Consider the following 20,348-nt stretch of genomic DNA (forward strand, 5'->3'; position numbering starts at 1 on the left):
CCCCTGACCTTATGGTAGCACAATTAATTTCTTCTTTAACTTCAGTGGTTTGGCTGTGCCTTTTGCTGTCCCTGGCAGCTCTCTGGAGGAAATAATAGGTTGTTACTTTTCAGAGGTACAGGTGGTCACCACTGACTAGTCAAGTGTTTTCAGTTCAGTTTGACATCTGATTTGTTATTAGCTTCTTCTGAATGAAAATTAGCAGGCAGAATATTGACTTGCTTTAGCAGAAGAGAAGGCTGCAGAGGTCAGCTCTTTAGGAACCTGAAACCAGTCAATTTTATAAAGTTCAAAGAAGTTTAGGTACAGCATACTCTTGTGGCAGTCTTCTTCAATCACATACCCATGAAGCAGTCCTTTTTAATGGTAATTTAATTAAACCTTTTTTTTTTTTTTTTTTTGTTTAGTATTTTGTCTTGTTCGGACTTTTAATTCTGCATGACTGTTGACATCATGTTAATATGTCTCGCTACTTATCAGTCACTTTTTCAACTCTTCTTGTTGCTTATATACTGCACAGTTGTAATCTGAACTTTCATGTTTTTGGAGGGTCTTAATTCCTGGCTTTAGCTTGCATTGTGATATCTAGAATAGGAGACATTGTAAGTAGGATTTTACTGGGTTAGACAGAATGTTTGATCTGCTGTTCAGATTTACTTCAAAAGAAAACTGAGCAGTGCCAAAGGACAGTTGCAATGTGACAGCTACTAGACATAGTCAATTTGCAAAATGCGAATGGAAACACCACTGTTTTAGTAAGGAGACTTGAAACTAATATTATTTGGGGACTTATCTGAGGGGGAATGGTTTTCTTAATCTGTTGTCGTATTTTTTTGTGTTTGCACTGAGTTACTGGTTTTGCTCTGACCTTTCAAACAAGGAAGTATTTTATTCTGCAAGATGAAATGCTTGGTGCAGGATATGATGTAATAAATGCTAGTGTGAAGTTATTTTCTCATACTCTAAGAAGAACTATTTAATTCTATATGTAATCAAAATCTGAAAAAGCTACTTAAAGGCTAAGGACTGGGAGGATAGGATGGTACAGAGTAATCTTCAAAGTCTGATTTTCAGAAACATCCTTAAAATAAGAGTAGTAGCTGATAAACAGTGTATTTAATGAGAGTTCTTGGTTTTTTTGGGTTTTGTCTGCTGCTAAGTATTTACTTGAAAAAGATTAAAGAAAGGGTAATTTGCACTTTCCATGAGATGTGAGCAACTCTTCTAAAAATAAACTGAATGCAATTTATGATTTTTGTTCATAGTGATTGCTGTCGTTTCAGAAGTTGGGGAACAGACTGGTGAGGTAGGTTACTCTGGCTCTCCAGCAGAAGCACCTCCAAGCAAGTCTCCATCAATGCCATCCCTAAACCAGACCTGGCCAGAATTGAATCAGAGCAGTGAGGTCAGCGCTTTTATCTAAGAGTTATTTCACTGCCAATCAATAAGTAAATTGTGTATGTGTCCATAATCTGTCATAAGTGAATTGCTGATCACAAATCATGAAACAGTTAGCAGGACAATAGACACAAGAAGGTTCTCTGTTAAAATGCAAAAAAAAAACCAAAAAACCAAAAAAACTTTCATTCTGTTTTTTCTATCTCAATGTGAGATACTATTTAAAATGTTATTAATTAACATTAAAATTGTTATTAATGGCAATTAAGCTTTATATTAATCACAAAATTTATTTCATAACATGTTTTGTAATGAATGAATTCCTAATTTTTTTCATTTAGGGCATGTATTTGGTTGAAGTTTTTTGTTACCTCTGAAGTGGTAACAAAAAACCTCTTTCTTTAGCAGACACTTTTGCTAAATTGCAGAATAAGTTTCTGACAGATCTGGACATTGAAACTTATTTCTGAAGGTGATTTTAGCCTGAAATATCACCAGTAACATAGAGAAGTCATGACCCTGTTTCAGAAGCAGAGACTCAGAGTAAAATCTGAAGCCAGCCATTGGCTAAATTTTTTTAAATCTTAAATTTTTACTGTTACGTACTTCTGCTTCATCATACTTAAGCATATATGTTTGCTATATAAGCAGTCCTCTGCAGTAGAGCTGTATTTTGTCAGAATTTGAAAGTGAAGTTAGGAAGCAGTATTTTTTATATTATTTCCCTACAAATGTCCTTTGCTTAAAAGGCCTGTAAGGGATTAATTGCTAGATTTTTCTTGTTGCTCTGTTTTAACATTTTTGCCTCTGACTTAGAATAAAGCAATGTTTTAAGAGCTACTTTGGATCAACAAATGAGTTTGACTGCAGCCATATACAAAGATGATGTTGGCTTACTTATCAGAGGGGAAAAAGGGGAAAATAATGAAATTATTTTTGCAAAACTATTTTTGATTATCTGGAACTCGATAACAATTGAAAACTTGTTTTAACCTGTAAGATTGTTCTGTCAGTAGCTGAGTATTGCCTTCTATTAAAAGAGCTTTTTGTGGTTCTTTTTCTTTCTTCGTCAGACTTCAAGTGAATAGGAAATTGATAGTAAATGATTTAGACAAACCAATGGAAGATCAGCATGAAGCAGAAAATAAGCACATTTTTAGGATTAAAGTTAGGAGCAGAGGAAACTTCATTCATTTCTCATCAGGGAAGGACTTTATAAAGTCTGCTGTTCCTTGTAAGGGCAAATGCTACCCTCACAGTCACATCCTTACCAAATTAAAAAATGTTGGACATTATTTAGTGACTCTTAGTTGTTCTGTTTGACAGAGCGACTCAGACTGTTGGTAGGAAGCTGTTTTAAGAGGGAGGTGGAGCAGATATTCATTCAGTTGTTGCTAAAAAGCTATAAATATATGCATCTGTACTAAAATTTGCCCAGACACATTCCCTTGTGTTTTCAATAAAGATTTAATAAGCTAATCATTTGGTACCTGCATCATAACTGAACAGATTCCTTCAGTGTCTAATGCAACTCAAACCAACTGAATAGGGTAATTCCAGTAGTGGAACAAAGTGAATTACAATTCTGTCAGCTAGAATCTTGACTTATGAAACTGACTATCCATTCACATAAGATAAAGTGGCATTTTCTTTTTGAAAGCCTACTATAGCTTAAGAGGTTTGGGAAAGTTCTCACAGTAGCTGTACTACTGGATACTAACTATACTAAAATAAGAGTTGAACTAAATGTTCAGTTTTTTATTCTAACACAAAGGAATTTCTGATTTTTCAGATATGTTGCTGGGCATGTTTCTTTCTTCTCAGCATTTTCTTTTCAGCATGAGTCAGGTCAAAGTCCTCAAGATTTTAATTCCATGAAAAAATTTCTGGTATTGCTGTAGGCACCAGTCTAATTGTTTCCTCTTTTGCCCTCTTTATAAGTGTCATCAACAAATGAATCGCTTGTAAAAGCTCTGCACCTTTGTATTATCTGTCATTCCAGGCAGTCTCATCCTGTTAGTCTCAAAGCTGTTGATTACTCCGTTCTTTCTAGCTCATAGTTGGTTTATAGAATGCTGTTGCCAGGCCCAGTCACTGGAGGCTCTGAAATATAGACCAAGGCATTAGTTTAAAACTTCAGAATAAAGAGCAACATGAAAATCTACCTAACTGTGGATATACTACATGCTTCAAATTCTCATCTCTTCACTCATCACTTCTTTCTCACTTCAGATGTCTTTTCCATCCAGGTCTCAAGGCTGAGCACTTAGTTTTCGAAGCTTAAAATAATAGGAAAGCCTACTACAAATTTTCTGTTGAAAACTGTTGAGTGTCATGCAGCTGTCATACTAACTTTAACACGGATGTGGAGATTTGCTTTTAAGTTCACAACTGTTACACCTTGTTTCAAATGCCTTGGTGTTCTATTTGTAATGGTTCACGTTGCTGTGAGTTTTAGTTTCTAATAATTAACCTTTTGAAAGTAATTTTAAAAACTAAAAAAAATTCTGCAATTCTACAAGACAAATACTTCAGCTTTCGCTAGCATGAGTTTTACCTCATCGATGCTGTTAAATGTTGCAGAGTTTGCAGAGTAGATTCTTAATATATTTAGCTTTCTCTTAACTGGGGAGTTAGCAGTAGCTGGCTTCTGGTAGTATTTCAGGATGGAGCACAACAGTATATTTCCTACAGCAGGTGTTGGTGTTTATCTGTCTGTGTCTAGCTAGGGAGCTCAAGGACAAGTAATAAAAGTACCTGTAGTTTGGCTTTAGAGCAAGGTGGTAAGAGACATTACACATCCATCTGTAACAAATAATATTTTACAATTTATCTTAACTGTAACATAAGTGCTGTGTGCCCTATGGAATTTTTGGAACAATTAACAATATTTCTGTAATGAAGTGGTCTCTTTGCCAGACTCGCTAGTAACTGGGAAGCCACTGGCCAAATCAAGTTTAGAAGGGTTGTGGTAGACCTAAGATAAATATTGATATGTTTAATGAAAATGAGCAGCTGTGCAAATGCAAGAGGCCAAATCAGGAGAAAGGCTGGCAGAACTTGGCAGTTAAATTTCTGACTTAGTAAAAACTGGCTCACTAATAGGTTTGTAGAGCTCCAGACTACTTACAATGCTGCCCCTTCATGAAGGGGTGGAGTGACACAGAGATGAACTGTTTAATACAGGGAGTGTTAAACAGGGACAGAGCAGTTGGGAATCCTTACTAAAAAGGTTTTGTTAGGTTCTGTACATGAAGAGGGTAGTTTTGTGTTAAAAACAAATACAAACAAACAAAACACTCAAACCAACAGAAAACCACACAAAAGAAAAAAAAAAAAACAAAACCCAAAAAAACAGAAGAAATAACCCCACACCAATAGAATGCCATAATGTTTGCCCTCATTTAAAGTTTGAAATGAGGAAAGCTCTTTCTCTACAAGAAGTCTTACCACACATGACAGCAATTAAAATTTAGTTAATATTTTTCTGAATTTCATTTCACCTGATTGTAAACAGTTTAGGAGTTTCCTTAAGAAGTTATTTCTGAAATAACAGTTTTAGACTTGGTTCACATTCAGGCTGTTCACTGAATATAGTTAGGTGTAGAGGAGAACACGAGATTAGGTTGGCTATCACCATATAGTTTGTCCTGTGTCTTCTGGGATCATTTAGATTGATTTACTTATAGAGATGGGACAAGAATATGACACAGAGAATATTCTGAGTTGGAAAGGACCCACAAGGGTCATAGAGTCCAACACCCAAGTTGTTTCCACAACTATAACAAACATAATTTTTATTGGATTTTCTGAGCACTAAAAATTTTGTGATTTTAATTTTTGAAACTTGTATTTGTAGTGTTTGAAACTTGCTTAATATGTACTGGTTATATTACCAAAATATAACAGGTTTAGCATTCTTGTTGTGAGTTTTTATCTGGTTTCCAGATCACAGACTAATTTTATGTACTTCGATGCTTTGTTGATCCAGTTGTGGCTATAACTTGACTCAGTTTGCATGAGGATTCTTGACAGCCCTGTATTGATACAGCATGCCCATATCTTATAAAATTGTTCAGAGATTGACTTACTTACTTTTAGCAATCAACAGAATATTTGGATTTAATTCTTTGCCTTGTCAGTGGTTTAGACTTGTGGAAATGCTCTTTTACGGCATAGAATCACTTCTCGGGGGTTGCACTGGCAAGCTAAAGTGGTGTGATTGGAGTACTCTGCTCAGTGTTCATTTGTCTGGGATTTTTTAAGAAAATTAGCATTTACTAAATAGGTTTGAAACTTGACAGCTACAAAGCTGAGGAACCTTTCTGTGGATGTTATGACGACAAATGCACACAAGGTGTCTGATTTTTATCTCTAAATTATATGAATGGCTTAACCAGTTCTTTTACTTACATGATATTCATTGACAAGCGTGAACTCTGAAAGTACTTCTGGGTTGCCTTTGCACCTGTATCTTTATTATAAAATGTGAATATATAGATTAATACTGACAGATATATAGAACTTGGTTCCACAACAATCTCAGAAATAGAAATACCTAATATATATATTGGCGCGCTTCCTGAGTGAAGTACTCTCCTGTACAAACATGGTTCTTTCCAGTGCAACCTCTGAACTACTATGCTAAATCTCCTCAGTGATCTTTTACTCTCATCTTCCTCATCATGCTGACTTCTCTCCTCTGTCTGTTCAGCAGTGGGAGACATTTAGCGAACGCTCTTCAAGCTCACAAACTCTGACCCAATTTGATTCTAACATTGCACCAGCTGATCCTGTAAGTCAATCACTTAGCTTGCTTGTTTGAAATTAATTTTATTAACACTGAATTTCCATTCATTGTATTTACCTGTTATGCATGATTCCATGGACTGCTTTTTGGGGAATGGTGGCAAATAGCTTGTTTGCTTATTTTCAGAATACAAATTTTCTAGTACTGCTCATGTTTAATCTCTGATTGCAAAGAATGCTTTCCCCTGTTGATTTTGATCTAATACAACACTTCTGTCAAAATCTGTCATACACAAAGAATTTAAACAATTTTTTTTTTTAAATGTGCAAGTTGATGCAAGGGCCACTCCCTGTGATAAACAAGTTCTATTGTAGATTTTGTCTTTGGTGTTGTTTTGTTTTTTTTTTTGAATTGCTGAGCCTGATTTGCACAAAAACAGCGCCAACTTCTGTGAAAGAAAAGCTACTGGGCTTTAATGGGTGTGGTATTTCATATTCCAAATGTTTTTCCCAAGTTACTTATTAATAAGGCTTTTAGTATCTCTCCAGCTAAACCTGTGGTGTTCTACGGCTTTACTCAGTGAGGAGTGCTCTGAAGGATTATGTAGTTAAATATCTTGCCAAGTTTGGGAGTCAGAAATACACTACAGTGTTTCAAGTTCTGCTGGTTTTAAGCTTTACAGCATGTGACATTAAAGCAGTTCTGAAATGCATTAGAAATGCAGTATTTAGCTGCTGCTTTCATCCTGCCTTTTTTACAGACTTAATTGGCACCAAGTGTCCATTTTAATTTAATTAATTACAGTGTTGGTGTCCATTTGATTGTGTAACAAAATATAATAGGTGCACATAATACACATTTAACTGCTTTTAGTATTAAACCTGTCACTTCTGAAAAGATAGAATACATAAATATACATAGATTTTTAATACATCAGTGCTCCAGTCTCAAAGTTAACACTGATGTTCATGTGGAAATAGCAATTCTAGATGCTGAAGGCTAGAATTCAAACTGCACTATTCCCCATGCTCAGAACTAACCTTTAATAAACATTCTAAACAGCTGAAATATCCTGCTTAAAACAAAAACCAACCCTCTTTCATCTGAGATGGTTTTTGTTTTAAATATACTATATTTCTATGTTTTAATGAGGTAAACATGATGTAAATTAGTTCATAGTTGTTACTTGTTTTGTATAATTGCTTGATAGTATGGAGCTATCACTGTCTTGTTTCCACAATAAGACAGTAATTTATTTTCACGCATAATTAGCAGATGACAGAAACCTGAGGTTTGAGTTTTTTCGTATGTTGATAATCTAAAAAGTAGAGCAGCGATGGTATATGAAAAGCTCTTCTATAGAGTACATGTTTGTATGTATGTATATAAAGAAATTCACTGGGAATGCAAATTTTTTTTATGGCTCATAACATCCTTGAGTTCTTTTCTTGAAATGCTTATATAGTTCAGAAAAGACTGATGAGCATCTTTGATACTTGCTAGGGTAACAGACTTTGGGCTTAGAGTCTTCGTTTTCAATATTAAAAAAAGAACAAATGATGACAAATTTTCAGTTAGCTGATGGCAGACTTTGTTTTAGCAGTTTCAATAGTGATGCATAGGAATGATTTATGGAGCAACTGCTTCCCCAGAGGAGAGAAAACCAGCTTTCTTGAGCAGTTGTTAAAATCTATCTAAAGAGTAAATTCATAGACCAGATCTTTTTTAGTTGGAAATTTGCTGCTTTGAAGGTAAAACATAAGTGGAAAGAGTAAAACAGTACATCTATCCCTTAGTATGGGAGCACAGTATGTCTTTTGTAAGTCAAAGTTGGTAACATGTTGTTTTATGTAAAATTAGGCTAATGATGTAAATTAATGCATTATATAAAATCCATTTAACTATTTGAGGCATGACTTCTGTACAGCTGCACATTAGAGTACAGCAGAGGTCTGAAGCAGCCACAGTAAAAGTGATCTTTGCATGATAACCTCAGTACAGAGGGAAGAAAAAGCAGTATATTTTCAAGTGGTAGCTTTTCCTAAAAGCTTCCTGCAATAAAAATGTTTGAGCTATGACTAAAAAGTGATTTTGCTTGCAACAAGGGTAGTGAACGTCATTGAAATAGTTTCAGAAAATACCGATGTAGATTGATACTAGTTGTAGATTACACCTAGTGAAATTGATCTATTTAAGTAGTCTGAACAGATGAAATTTCTGATACAAAGGTAGTTTTGAAACTTCTTGTTATTTCTATGATAGAATATAATATAATCTGAGGGTGTTCTTGTGCTGTCATTTGCCCACCCATTCATATAGTCTGAATATGGATAATACTAAAAATCCTCAGACAGCCATGGCCCTATTTTTAGGCTGCTTCTGAGTTTTGAGATTAGTTTTTTAAGCCGTTTGCAGTCAGTGTTCAAACTAAGTGGAAAGGATTGTCTCTAAAGTACTTCAAACGGAGCCCCTTGTCTGAATGACTAATGCCTAAGTGTAAGGCCAATGCCTGACTAGAGGTATATTCCATAGGGCTTATTATACTGAAGTTTAGAAGATTTTTGCTAATTTAAAGTCTCCAGAATACCTGAAATTACTACAAAGTTACTCATACTATTTAGAGAGGCCATTATTTTCTGAGGCATTACAAGTAACGTTGAGGAGTCAGGGTTTAAATTGCAATTTTTTATTTTTTTTTTAAGAAGAAGAAGTGCTCAAGGTACCAGATGTCTGATATGCTAGAAATGGTGGAAAGCTGGTAAAATTAAGTAGCTAAGTTAATATTACAGAGATTAAGCTTAGAGAGCTTTGGTTTTCTGGGTATATTCAGTTCCCTGGAACTGTGCAAATAAACTAAATATATGAAATTTTGTTTAGAGTTGACATTGCACATGGTGTCAGAGACTCTTTTAAGAGTGATTTAAACTAGTTTAATATAATTGTGATCTCTTCCACAGGATACTGCAATTGTGCACCCAGTTCCTATAAGAATGACTCCAAGCAAAATCCACATGCAGGAAATGGAGCTTAAAAGAACTGGAAGTGGTAGGACATTTTCTCTTGCTAATTTGGGGAGTGTCGTACAGTTAAGAGTTGGCCTTACTTCCTTGAATATACTTACTTTTCTCCTTCACTCCCTTCACAAGGATGAATAAATCTGTTGTTTTAACGAGCATCATTACTGAGTTAAGAGTTGCTGTTTGAATTGGCCATTTGCTACAGTGAGAATTTTACCATCTCTAGCAGAATGTTTCTTGGAGAGTAGTTCAGCATCATTATAAACATTGGATTTGGACCTGCAGGTGAATGTCTGGGTTTCCTGGTTTCTGGGTTTGGAGAAGGAAACTGGAGATGGAGATCATAACCTGCGTTCATAAAGCTTGTTCTTCTGTGGTCAGAAATACTGCATTTATTATTTTGAAACTTGAAAGCATTTGGGAATATTGGCAGGCCCTTTTTTACTCTGGCCAATAATAGGCAAGGTGGTTTGATAAATTTTCTTAAAGGAGTTGAGTGGGGGTGTCTTAGTTTTCAGTTGTGTGACAGTATTTCCTGAAGTCATGGAACTTAGACAAGAGTCTTCAGCATAGGAAAATAAATAGTATCGACAACACACTTCTTTCAAAATTTCTTTGGCCTCGTAAATAGCTGAAAATTCACTGCTCTTAATACTGAGAAATTGTTTGTTTATCTTGTAATAGTGTTATTTCTGAGTTAAAATAAACCAATTTTAGTCTTGAGCGCAGCACTTTGGATAAGGGCAGAAAACCAGTGTAAAGCTTTGGCGCCAGAAATAAAGGCTAGTTTGAATAAGTTCATTTATCTAGATTTATTTTCCATCTAGATCATGCTAACCCTACTAGTCCACTACTTGTGAAACCATCAGATCTTCCAGAAGAAAATAAAATGAGTTCATCTGTAAAATTTACGGCTGGAAATACAGTTAGTAAGTATGAACGTGCTTTCTGGTCTCATTTCTTACATTACACAAAATGTAGATCTGCTATATCCCTCAGTGAATGAATGAAAGCTGGCTGGATAGTAGCAGCTCTAAAATGAGATAAACTTACCATAAGAACAGAAACATTTCTGATATAAAGTATGTATTAGAAGTAGTAATTAAGAAAGTTCTCTTGGTGTCGCTGGAGTTGTTTTCCTACCCTATGTGCTCAAGAAAGTTCATTTTTGTCAGCTGTTTTCCATCTTCGTGTTTTCTCTTTTAATCCTAGAATGAAAAATTCAATGTACATAAAGTGGAATTCACTAAGTAGCATTTGATTGTTTTTCCTCAGAACCATGTGACATGTTTTCTAAAGAATGAAAATATGTTGACCACAATTTCCAGGCAACTCTCATCTGGTTTAGCTACTAAGAAAATGCTACAGATTTCTACATTCCATTTGTAGTACAGCTTTTCAACTATTTGTTTCCTTCTAATAGCCTTTTCCATTTCCAGTATCTTCTGAGCATGTTGTGTTATGTTGATTTGATTAGTCCACTTGTCTAATATTGAGAAAGGTCCAAGATTATATGTTGCCTGAGTGAATCTCTGGAGTCTTTTTTTTTTTTTTTTTTTTTTTTTCTTCAAGTCGGGAACTTTTCTTCAGTAAAAGTAAAGTCTCAAGAAGTCATTATTTTAAATCCTTTTGCATTTTTAAGACCAGAAGTATTTTGATTGGTTTGTAATACAGGAGGAATTCAGAAAGTACCGTCTTGCAATAGGTTTTGCTTTTCTCTTGAGCTCTGTTTCAGTAGCCATCTTCATTCTGACCAGTGTCCTGACCATGTCTGAGTTTTACTTTTCAAGCAGAGTTCTGTTTCTACTAAAAAGTTTTCTGATGCAAAAGAATGAGCAAGCATCATCTTTTAATGTGGAACTAGTGCTGTATGCAGGATCTAAGTTCAAGAGCTTTTGGTGCTCTTTTCCTTATCCAAGTGTAGCCTAATCTTTTGATAAAGTGTTTTTCCTTGAGAGGAAGAACATAGTGAAATTCAACAAACCACATTGCAGTCTAAGATATAAGCACTTTGTAGTACCTGCAGTGTTAAGGAGAAAAGGTATAAAAAATGTAGCTGGTAAGAATGTGCCTTGCTCATCAGGAAAGTCATCTCTGCAGAATTCTCATTTCTGAGGCCTGGTTGATGTGTCTTACCACTTTGGAAAACTTCAGTGTCCTAGGAGGTTAAAGTAATCCTTTGAGAGTGGGTAATTCAGAAAAATCTTGATGGTTTTGAGTGGAATTTTTCTTTTCACTGGTAACAAATCAACTGAGTCCCTTTGCTCCAGTGGCTTCTGCCTTGAACTTTGATTTACCTGGTGCTCTAGAATAATCCCTTGTGATTAAATTATCCTGAGGTCAGTTTTTCTATCTGCTTTCATTCCATATAAATCTTTTGATTTTTTTTGAGGTTCCTCATTTCTGGGGAAAAAACACTCAAGCTTTGTAGAGCTTCTAAGGGTAAGGGTGTCCTTGAGAATCCGTCTATGATGCTTTAATAGCATCTTTCATTTCTGTAGGTTTCCTTAATCAAAAGCTGAAAGTTTTAAAAAAGATTCAGTCCAAAACAAGGTTGACCACCAGACTTGGAGGTACAGAAATTACAGTAGTAGCAAAGCAACTGCATTGATTTGTGTTCTGTACATACCCTTTCCTTTTTCTGATTTCTAAGGTTGGTGATAGTCCTTCAGCACTTCTAAAATCAGGCATGTTCTACCCCTTGCTTTTTTTTATTTGGATGTCCCTTACTCTTGTTCACTAGATTGTTGAAGGGAAGGAACATCAAGTGTTTAAAAAATTCTGTTTATAAAACTTAGGTTTTGTATTTTAAATACATCATTACTATCATTGTTTATTCTTCGGTACATGTCACTAGTAACCAACAACTGATAGTATTGGGTGAGTGGAGTTGGTTTGTATTTTGTCCTTCAATTATTCAGACTCAAGGATTTTGAATCCTGACCAGATGATATCTTACAGGGCAGCAATACAAGGACATAGCCATTTTTTGTAACAAAAGAAATTGGATATTTGAAATTATTTGCTACTTCTGTCTGTTAGGGTATGCTAATGATGCAAAGCAAATATGAAACTGTACTTTCTTTTCCCAGCAGATGGTTACAGCAGTTCGGACTCTTACACTTCAGATCCAGAGCAAATCGGAAATGCTGTAACACGGCAACGGTCAGTAGAGTAGCAGCTGTGAAAAGAACAAGTAAAAGGTGTTTACAGAAGCCTGTTCTCAGCTCCTGGTTATTTGACAACTAGCTTATTAAATGGTGGCAAAATAGATTCCTAACTTTAACACTCAGGAATCTGGAAGCAGTCTGTTTTCTAATGTATTAACAATGTATGTTGCTTTTGTTAGTGTGTAAAGTGAAAATTAAAAAAGGAAAGTTGTCTAAAAATTTGTTTGAGATAGGCCAGTCAAGTGCTCCATGTGAAGCTTCACGTTCAGTCAGAATCTTAATGCTTTCCTCTTAAACACAAGGGAATGTAAGCACGTGAGACCATACTGTTACTTGAAACCAACTTTTTGTATTTTTAAAAATAACCTGTTTAAGCATTATTGGAGAAGAACCTTATGACACTGTAGCCTAAAAGAAGAATTAAGCACAAATTAGGTATACCATGGCAGTAACTCAATCTCTTTTAGTAATGGACTTATAAAGGGCAGTCGTAGGCCCAGCGTAAATTAAGGGATTGGAGAAAGCTGTGCAAGCACAAAACCCGCAACTGCGTAATTTCACATAAGAAAATGTACTGTACTAGCTGGTGCTAATTGTTCCCACTAAATCTGCCTGAATAGGATTAAAACCAGCTACACCATTAACCATCTTACAATCAGTTTTGGAGGTAAGTTTCAAAACAAAAATAATTAGGGTGACTTCAATAGCAAAGAAAGATTTCCATTTGCCTGTCAGTACAACAGCTTGAAAGATTCTTTCCTGCATTGTTACTTAATGGAAAATGTGATTCTGTCATGCTTTTATGCATGTTTTTGCACTGTCAGCATGATGGGTTCACCATGTTCTTTTGCTCTTTGACTTTGGGTTAGGTTTTCTTGCTGAACTTGTGTGAATGAGAATGAAGATGAGTGAAGCTTTCAGATGAGTTCCCACATTATGGCACAGGGAGCTTCTATCCTGACCTGGTAGTTGTGGGAGTATGCACACGGGAAACTTCTTGTTCCACTTACTCTTTTAGTTCCTTCCACTGGCATCTCTTCTACCAATTGCAATTTTGTATAGAGATGACATTGTACTTAATCCTACCATTAGTCAAGACTACTTTTTTGTATTTTCACATAGCAAGAACTGACAAGGCTGTGTCAGATGATGATACTTTGGATTTCTCTTTAAACCACTTTCTCCCATTTTTAATTCCGCTTGTGGTTTTTTTACTATACTAGCTAGAGGAGTATACTGACCCAAGGAGTCAGAATATTTAGATTTTAATTTCATCAGCTGGAGAGTTACGCAGCATTACAGAAGCATTGCCTTAGAGAATATATTAACAAAATAAACTTTTCTATTGTGATGACTTAGTTTTGAGTCTGGACTTAAACATTCAGGAGTTCCAGGTTTTGTGTGAAACTTGGGTACCCTTTACCTCTTCTCGTTTACATTTTACAATAGTTATAGAAGAATGTTGCAGAGGTCAGTCATAGAAAAGATTTTATCACGAGTTTAATAAAAAAGCAGCTGTATTCATGTCACTGACTCAATAATCTGTCTTGTTCAAATTAGACTAGTTAGGAAGCTTCTGGAAACTGGTTTTAAAAAGAAGTTGTACAAAAATTCTATAAACAATAAATCACACTTAAATGGCACTTAGTGCAGTAATTTATCCTTCTCTCCTCTCTGCCTGTGTTCTCCATGAATTTGCAACAGATATCCACTAGATGGTGATCCTACCTAAGAATGAGTCAAAATTTCTAAAGATTCTGCCAAGTATATAGATTTGGAAAATTTCAGGCAGAGAATTAAATTGCTATCTCATACACTGAGAGACTTCTTGAGCTCAATATACATCGAGGCAGATCCAACAGAAACCCAAAATTCTTCTTTAATGAAATTGAACTTACCCCATTTAACCTAAACAGGATGCTGGCTACATCTTAAAAAAATCTAGTGACTGTCATCTAGATGGAATTTACTATATTTAGCATTCTCTGTTTCTGAGCTATCATTATTTGGGATATAAATCAAGGTGTTGGTTTCCCAAAGATAAATGACATGTGATAATATAAGAATAATTTGAGTAAGGGATATTTAAGTAAATGGAAATATAAAAACAGTTTTAAAATCAAAGAATACTGGAAGTTTAAAACTAATTTGGCAATCTTGAAAATCAATGGCAATCAGGGGTTTTTACCTCTGTCAAACTTGCTTTTTTAATTGCATGCATTGAAGAACTTTTGATTTTTAGTTCTGTTGTAACCACCTAAAATCACTACAGAAGCTTATGTATTTTGCAGGTCACATTCAGGAACATCTCCAGATAACACAGCACCACCACCACCCCCTCCAAGGCCTCATGCTTCGCATTCTCGGTCGTCCTCTTTAGATCTGAACAGATCCTTCTCAGTTACCCCAGGTAGATATACTGTGTTTTGAGTGCATATTATTTTTCAGCACATGTGTTCCTGAAGCAAACAATGCCTTTTTATCTGAGTAATGATTTAGAGTGTTGTTTTTTAAAGCACCACTTCTGATAAAAAAAGTTGCAAATGTTGTCATTCTTACTGTATTGTTTGCATTAAAATTTATATTGCACTTTACTTAAGTAGCTAATTTAAAAGTCAATTCTGAATTCTGGCATTGTAGTTTTTTGGATGAATGTAGGAAACAAAGTCAGGAAAGAACATTCTGGTTGCATACCCACATCCAGTGAATTGTATCTGCCAGTAAATTTTCAAGGGTGGTCTTTTTGGAATCACATGTATCAAAGATGGGTATTTAGTATTTGACTTCAAAGGAAATTATTAAAGTCACTTCTGCTACTCTGCTTAAGGAGTTTTATTGGACTTCTGACTTGTCAGTACTTTTAAATTCAGGATCACGAAGTATGAGAAGATACTAAGAACTTATAATGAGGGTAAAAAAATCCCAAAGATTAAGATACTAAAACCAGAAGAGTATAACCATGTCTGTACAAGATCCATGTCCTGATTAATCCTAGTTTTGTCTGTTTGCCAGTTTGAAAGGAGTTGACATTACAATTATGGGCCCAAATATGCCAGGTTAATATGTGGCAAAATGCAATGTTTCTTCATGTTGACAATTTAATGTACATGTTAAGAATTTAATATACAAAGTAACAATCTTGGCCAAATGTGGTGCGTCTTTTACAGGACAGCAACAGGCTGGAGTTGTTGCCTATCCACCTGCAGTGCCTCCAAGACCACAGCCTTCACAGGTGATGTCACTTCTGAAAAATCATATTCTAACTCGGTGCATTATTTTTATATAACTGAGTTTTAATATATCTCTAAAATGAGTATCATTGCTTGATATATTTTTGAAAGCACCAGGATGTGAATGATGGCAAAACCTAGACTACAGCTAAATGTTAGTATTTCCTAAATTAAACAAATGCTTCTAGTGGAACCATGGATAGGGATTAAGGTAGATATTGAGGAGGAATGAGTGGCTCTGGAGCTCTGAATTGTGGGAAAGAGAGAAAACTTATCCTTTCACATTCCATTGTCTATTCCTGTATAGTGCATAGGCTGTAACAAAGACTGCAAGAGCCATTTTCCAAAGTTTTGCAAAATAAGGGTTTGTCTTTCATTTGTCTGGCACAGGGTAGAGCTTTACGTAATATGCCTGCCCCCAAAAGGAGTGATTCCACTTCTTCACTTGTCACAGACTTGGTGATCTTTGCATTTGCAGTCTGAGTGATATCAGTTAGCTGATCTGGTAGAAAGCACATCTTGAAAAAGTTTTTTCTTTGTCTTAGCCAGCTGAATCCTTCAACTGCTGTGCAGATCTGACATAAGGCAGATAAACTTTCTTTTCAGTTGTTTCTCACCAGCAGCTACTTGTTAGAATCTGAGTTATTAGCAGCTGAAGTCAGTCAGTGATTTGGAAATCATCTACAAGGATTCAGAAATTATCTGAAGGGATGAAGGGAGTGTACAATGACAGACGTATTCCACACAGTGATTACATAAGCACATTTCCCTATGAAGCTAAACTAAAAGCCTGTATCAAGCCCCCAGAACCTAAATGGCTCTGTCACAGCAGAAATATCTACTATTGAATGAGTAGTTAATGCTACATTACATCCCTCTTTGGTCTTACTTCCTGAATAATAGCATATCTGAACTTCCTTTCTCTTAAATATTTCTGCATGCAAGCCTTGCATGAGATGCCTGTTGTCCTACTGATAGTACATAAATTTTTGTCCACTAAAAAGGCAAATAATTCTTAACATTCTGTACCCAAATATTTTTGTTATTTTATTGTAGGGTGCAGGTCCTCATGTGCATCGCTCAGTGGATGCTGATGGCCTAATAGCTCATACCAGTACCTCACCTCAACAAATACCAGAACAGCCAAATTTTGCAGACTTTAGCCAGTTTGAGGTATTAGCTGTTTCAGGTGTAAACAAAGAGGAAGAAGATGAAATTGAAACACACTCAGAAGTCTTGCAGGTGAGTAGAAAGGAAGATCTTGTCAATTGCTTTAATACCATCAACAGTTATGAGACTCTGTTAAAACCTATTTCTGCTGTTCTCTGTCAGTGGTGTGTGGTTTGTTGGGTTTTTTATTCTGTCTTGGTTTTTTTATGATGTCTCAATCCATTGCTAGAAAGCAATAAATTACATACTGCTGCACTTATTTAGTAATTGTCAAATGCCTAGGCAGAAGGAATTCTTTTCCTCTCACCTCTTGACTGTAATTTAAAAGATTTTCGTACTTATTAGCATACGTGGGCATAAACATAATTGTGTTGGTAAAACACATAATTTGAGACACAGCACAGGCAAAACCTTTCTTCTGCTCATTCTTGCCAGTCTTCCAAATGACTTGCTAGTAATTTTTAAATAATGTCTTAAAAAAGACATGCCTTAATAAAAGAGATGACTGTCATATATTGTAAACATCTGCTAAAATTACATTAATTTACTTTTCATCAAAGTCATTGGACAAACAGCTAAAGTGAATAGAGCTCTGGCATCCTTCTATCATTAAAGTTGTTTACAAAAACTTGTTTCCTACTACAGACATAGGACTTGAAAGTTTGGAGGCATTAGTATTAATGTCATTGCTAGCTGCTGTTGGAGAAACTACTTCATATTCTCCTTTGATAATTTGTAGCTTTTATCCAGATTGTAAGTTCTCTGGGACACTTCTGCATCCTCGCTTGCAAAAGTCCCTGTGGTGTTTTAAAGTTCTCCCCACTGTCAGCAGCATGGTCTTGCTTCACTTGTTCAGGAAGGTCAGTGACGTAGCCCCATTTGAGCACTCTCCATGTACCTCATTGCAAAACCAGCTATGGTAGCTTAAACTGCCACTGAAAACTGCTTAAGTTAAGCTTGCTGATTGTTTTGCATTGAGGTGGATGTGGAACAGTCACATTGTGTTCCATTGGAGGGATTAACCTTTGGCAGTGACAGATAATGGTGGTACTGTAATAGCAGAAACAGCTATAGCAGTTTGTGATCAGGCCACGGCCTCTTTTGTGCCTCATGACATTGGGCTTGTGATTCTAAATGAGAATTGAACTAGAATTCAGGTGTTAACTGTATTCATGTATCAGAACACAGCATACTTGTTTTTATTCCAATTGTTGCCAAATGAAGTATATGTTAAGTAGATTTCTAAATACAGTTTATATTCCTTTAGGTTGAAAAGCCTTCTGATTCTGCGAGTTCTCTTAGAGTTGCCAAAGCAGATGGAAGAGTTGAAGACAAACCACCTGCAAATGTCCCCAGTAGTGCGGTATGCAAAGTACCCTTGGAACAAAGCACAGTTTTCTCATGTATATGAAATTGTTTGTTTTGATTTGCAACAGCCGCTTTATACGTGTCCACTTGAGCCCAGTTTTCTAAGCCCAATAGGTGCTTCAAATAGGTATGTGTATGGTGAATTTTTGTAGCAGATAATGATGATTAGATTTATTCTTGAGACAGCAGAAAAGATATGTGTAAGTTTTTAAATTTTTGAAACAGATCAAAATGTTTAGTGCAGAATTTGATTAACAGTAGCTTTTTATTTGATTACAGACTTAAAATTATTGGGGGGAAAGTGTGCTCTGTGTTGCCGTGTGTTTACAGTACTCATTTGTACTGTGGTGTTTCTGCTTGCACAGTTCTTTGTAAATGTGTAGCAACTTACTAGCCTTTTACCATGTGGTAGGATTTAGTACTTCAGGTTTTTTCCAGACCAAATGAGAATGCAGCTGGATGTCCATCAGAAAATACCTGATGGGTTGTGAATTCAGTTGCCTCAGCAACTGAACATGAAGCACAAGATACCAGATTATAATCCAAATAAAATGTAGTTTCAGAGAATTAATAGGCTGTGTTATCCTCTTCAGGGTAAAGGCACTACCCCACTTGCTCCACCACCGAAGCCTATTCGTAGAAGATTAAAATCAGAAGATGAGCTAAGACCTGAAGCTGAGGAACATACACAGAAAACAGGTGTCATAGCTGCTGTTCTTGCTTCACAGCCATCTATTCCTAGGTAACCCAAGAAGTATATAAATACATCTGTTACTGGAAAGTTTACATTTAAACAGCATACACACTTTCTGTTCCAGGAGTTGCAAACAAGTTCAGTGTATTTAATTTAGATTAATTCAAATATTTAAGAAGTTTTTGGTTTTTAAAGATGGTCATCCCCAAGCTGCTGCTGCTGGGGGACTTTTAAGAGATTCTGAATTTTGGAGTGTGAACTCTTTTTAACTTCCACAAGTATGTTGGAAATAAGTGGTGGAAGTATTAAGATGTAACGTTTAATTTTAAATGTTTGCTATGAACGGTCCAAAATGTGCAGTCTGTGTGTCCTAGCGTGAAAACAGCTTATGGTAACAGTCACTTGGAGGTAATGAGGTTCGCTGTGTTGGGCCTTCAGAAAGTCAATAATGACATGTTTTTAAAATGCACTGTGTGCTCTTTGATTGAAACCAACTATGTGTGCATATATGAAATGTATATATCTGTGTTTCCATGCAAACAAACGTGGTTAATCAAGCCAGACAGAAGCGGGGAAATTTAACAGTATAACAAGTAAAAAAATTTTGAAAAGAGGATTCCACTCACTTAAAGAAGGGGGACTGTAAGTGAGATGTTCAGCTAAGTGGCAAAATTACTTATTACAGTACTTCTAATATATTCTCAGATCAGTGGGGAAAGACAAGAAGGCAATTCAGGCATCAATCAGACGTAACAAGGAAACCAACACTGTTTTGGCCAGACTGAACAGTGAACTACAGCAGCAACTAAAGGTAATTCCTGTCTTTGTCTGTGTAAGAGAAGAGCTTCAGAGAGCAAGATGTTAGTGATGCACAGTAACAGGCATCTCTGCAGTACACTGATAAATGTAGTTGAGGATATTAATATGAAATATTTAGCTATTTTTGTAGATCATAGAATATACCTATTTGTGACAAGCTTTGTGAAATGACAAATCACAGTTCTGCTGCTACAATGCATATCTTTTAATGTATTGGTTTGCTTTTAGCTACAGTAAAATTTTGCCTCACGTTGTCAATACTAGGTTACCTGTTGTCATCATCACATACTTTAAAAGCAGTACCAAGAAGAGCGGCTGAAGTGGTTTGTGTTCTTCTGAAGGAAAGAACAAGCCTTAAAGTCTTAATTAAATTATAAATATTTTTAAACAAATACAGTAATCTGAAATACAAAACTTGCAGTTTAATAAATAGTGCAACAATAGTAATTTGTTTATCTAGGTCAGCTATCATTGTTTTGGAGCCATCTGTAGGCATCAGCTTAATGTGTTTCGCCTACCATCTTTCTTGTCTAAGACATCTCATTTCAACTATGAAGATAATTTTTTTAAAATATCTTAAATGAAAATATGAATTAATAAGATACTGTCTAGAATGGAAGTTAGATAATTTTAAAAACTCAAGCCTGAATTTCACTTGTTACTGTTCATGAGAGTCAAGGTGCATAAAATTTACATAGGAGGAAAAACTGAGTTTCCAATACTCTTAATTCA

At 35.6% G+C, this 20,348-nt stretch overlaps 1 protein-coding gene across 13 annotated transcripts in view; it reads left to right on the forward strand.

The window, feature by feature from the left end:
* Positions 1-20,348, forward strand: part of REPS1 (RALBP1 associated Eps domain containing 1) — a 62,140-nt gene that overhangs the window by 40,121 nt on the left and 1,671 nt on the right. For 2 of the 13 annotated variants that reach the window (XM_068184797.1, XM_068184789.1), the window contains exons 9-19: positions 1,266-1,405; positions 6,113-6,193; positions 9,106-9,193; positions 9,993-10,094; positions 12,258-12,330; positions 14,627-14,745; positions 15,503-15,567; positions 16,622-16,807; positions 18,003-18,098; positions 18,697-18,845; positions 19,503-19,608. In XM_068184797.1, the coding sequence (XP_068040898.1) occupies positions 1,266-1,405; positions 6,113-6,193; positions 9,106-9,193; positions 9,993-10,094; positions 12,258-12,330; positions 14,627-14,745; positions 15,503-15,567; positions 16,622-16,807; positions 18,003-18,098; positions 18,697-18,845; positions 19,503-19,608 (1,205 nt within the window). The remainder of the gene's footprint in view (positions 1-1,265; positions 1,406-6,112; positions 6,194-9,105; positions 9,194-9,992; positions 10,095-12,257; positions 12,331-14,626; positions 14,746-15,502; positions 15,568-16,621; positions 16,808-18,002; positions 18,099-18,696; positions 18,846-19,502; positions 19,609-20,348) is intronic. The other 11 variants (XM_068184802.1, XM_068184790.1, XM_068184791.1 and 8 more) reach the window with 11 other exon arrangements.

The sequence above is a fragment of the Anomalospiza imberbis genome, chromosome 3 (assembly GCF_031753505.1).
Source record: "Anomalospiza imberbis isolate Cuckoo-Finch-1a 21T00152 chromosome 3, ASM3175350v1, whole genome shotgun sequence".
In the NCBI taxonomy this organism is placed as follows: domain Eukaryota; kingdom Metazoa; phylum Chordata; class Aves; order Passeriformes; family Viduidae; genus Anomalospiza; species Anomalospiza imberbis.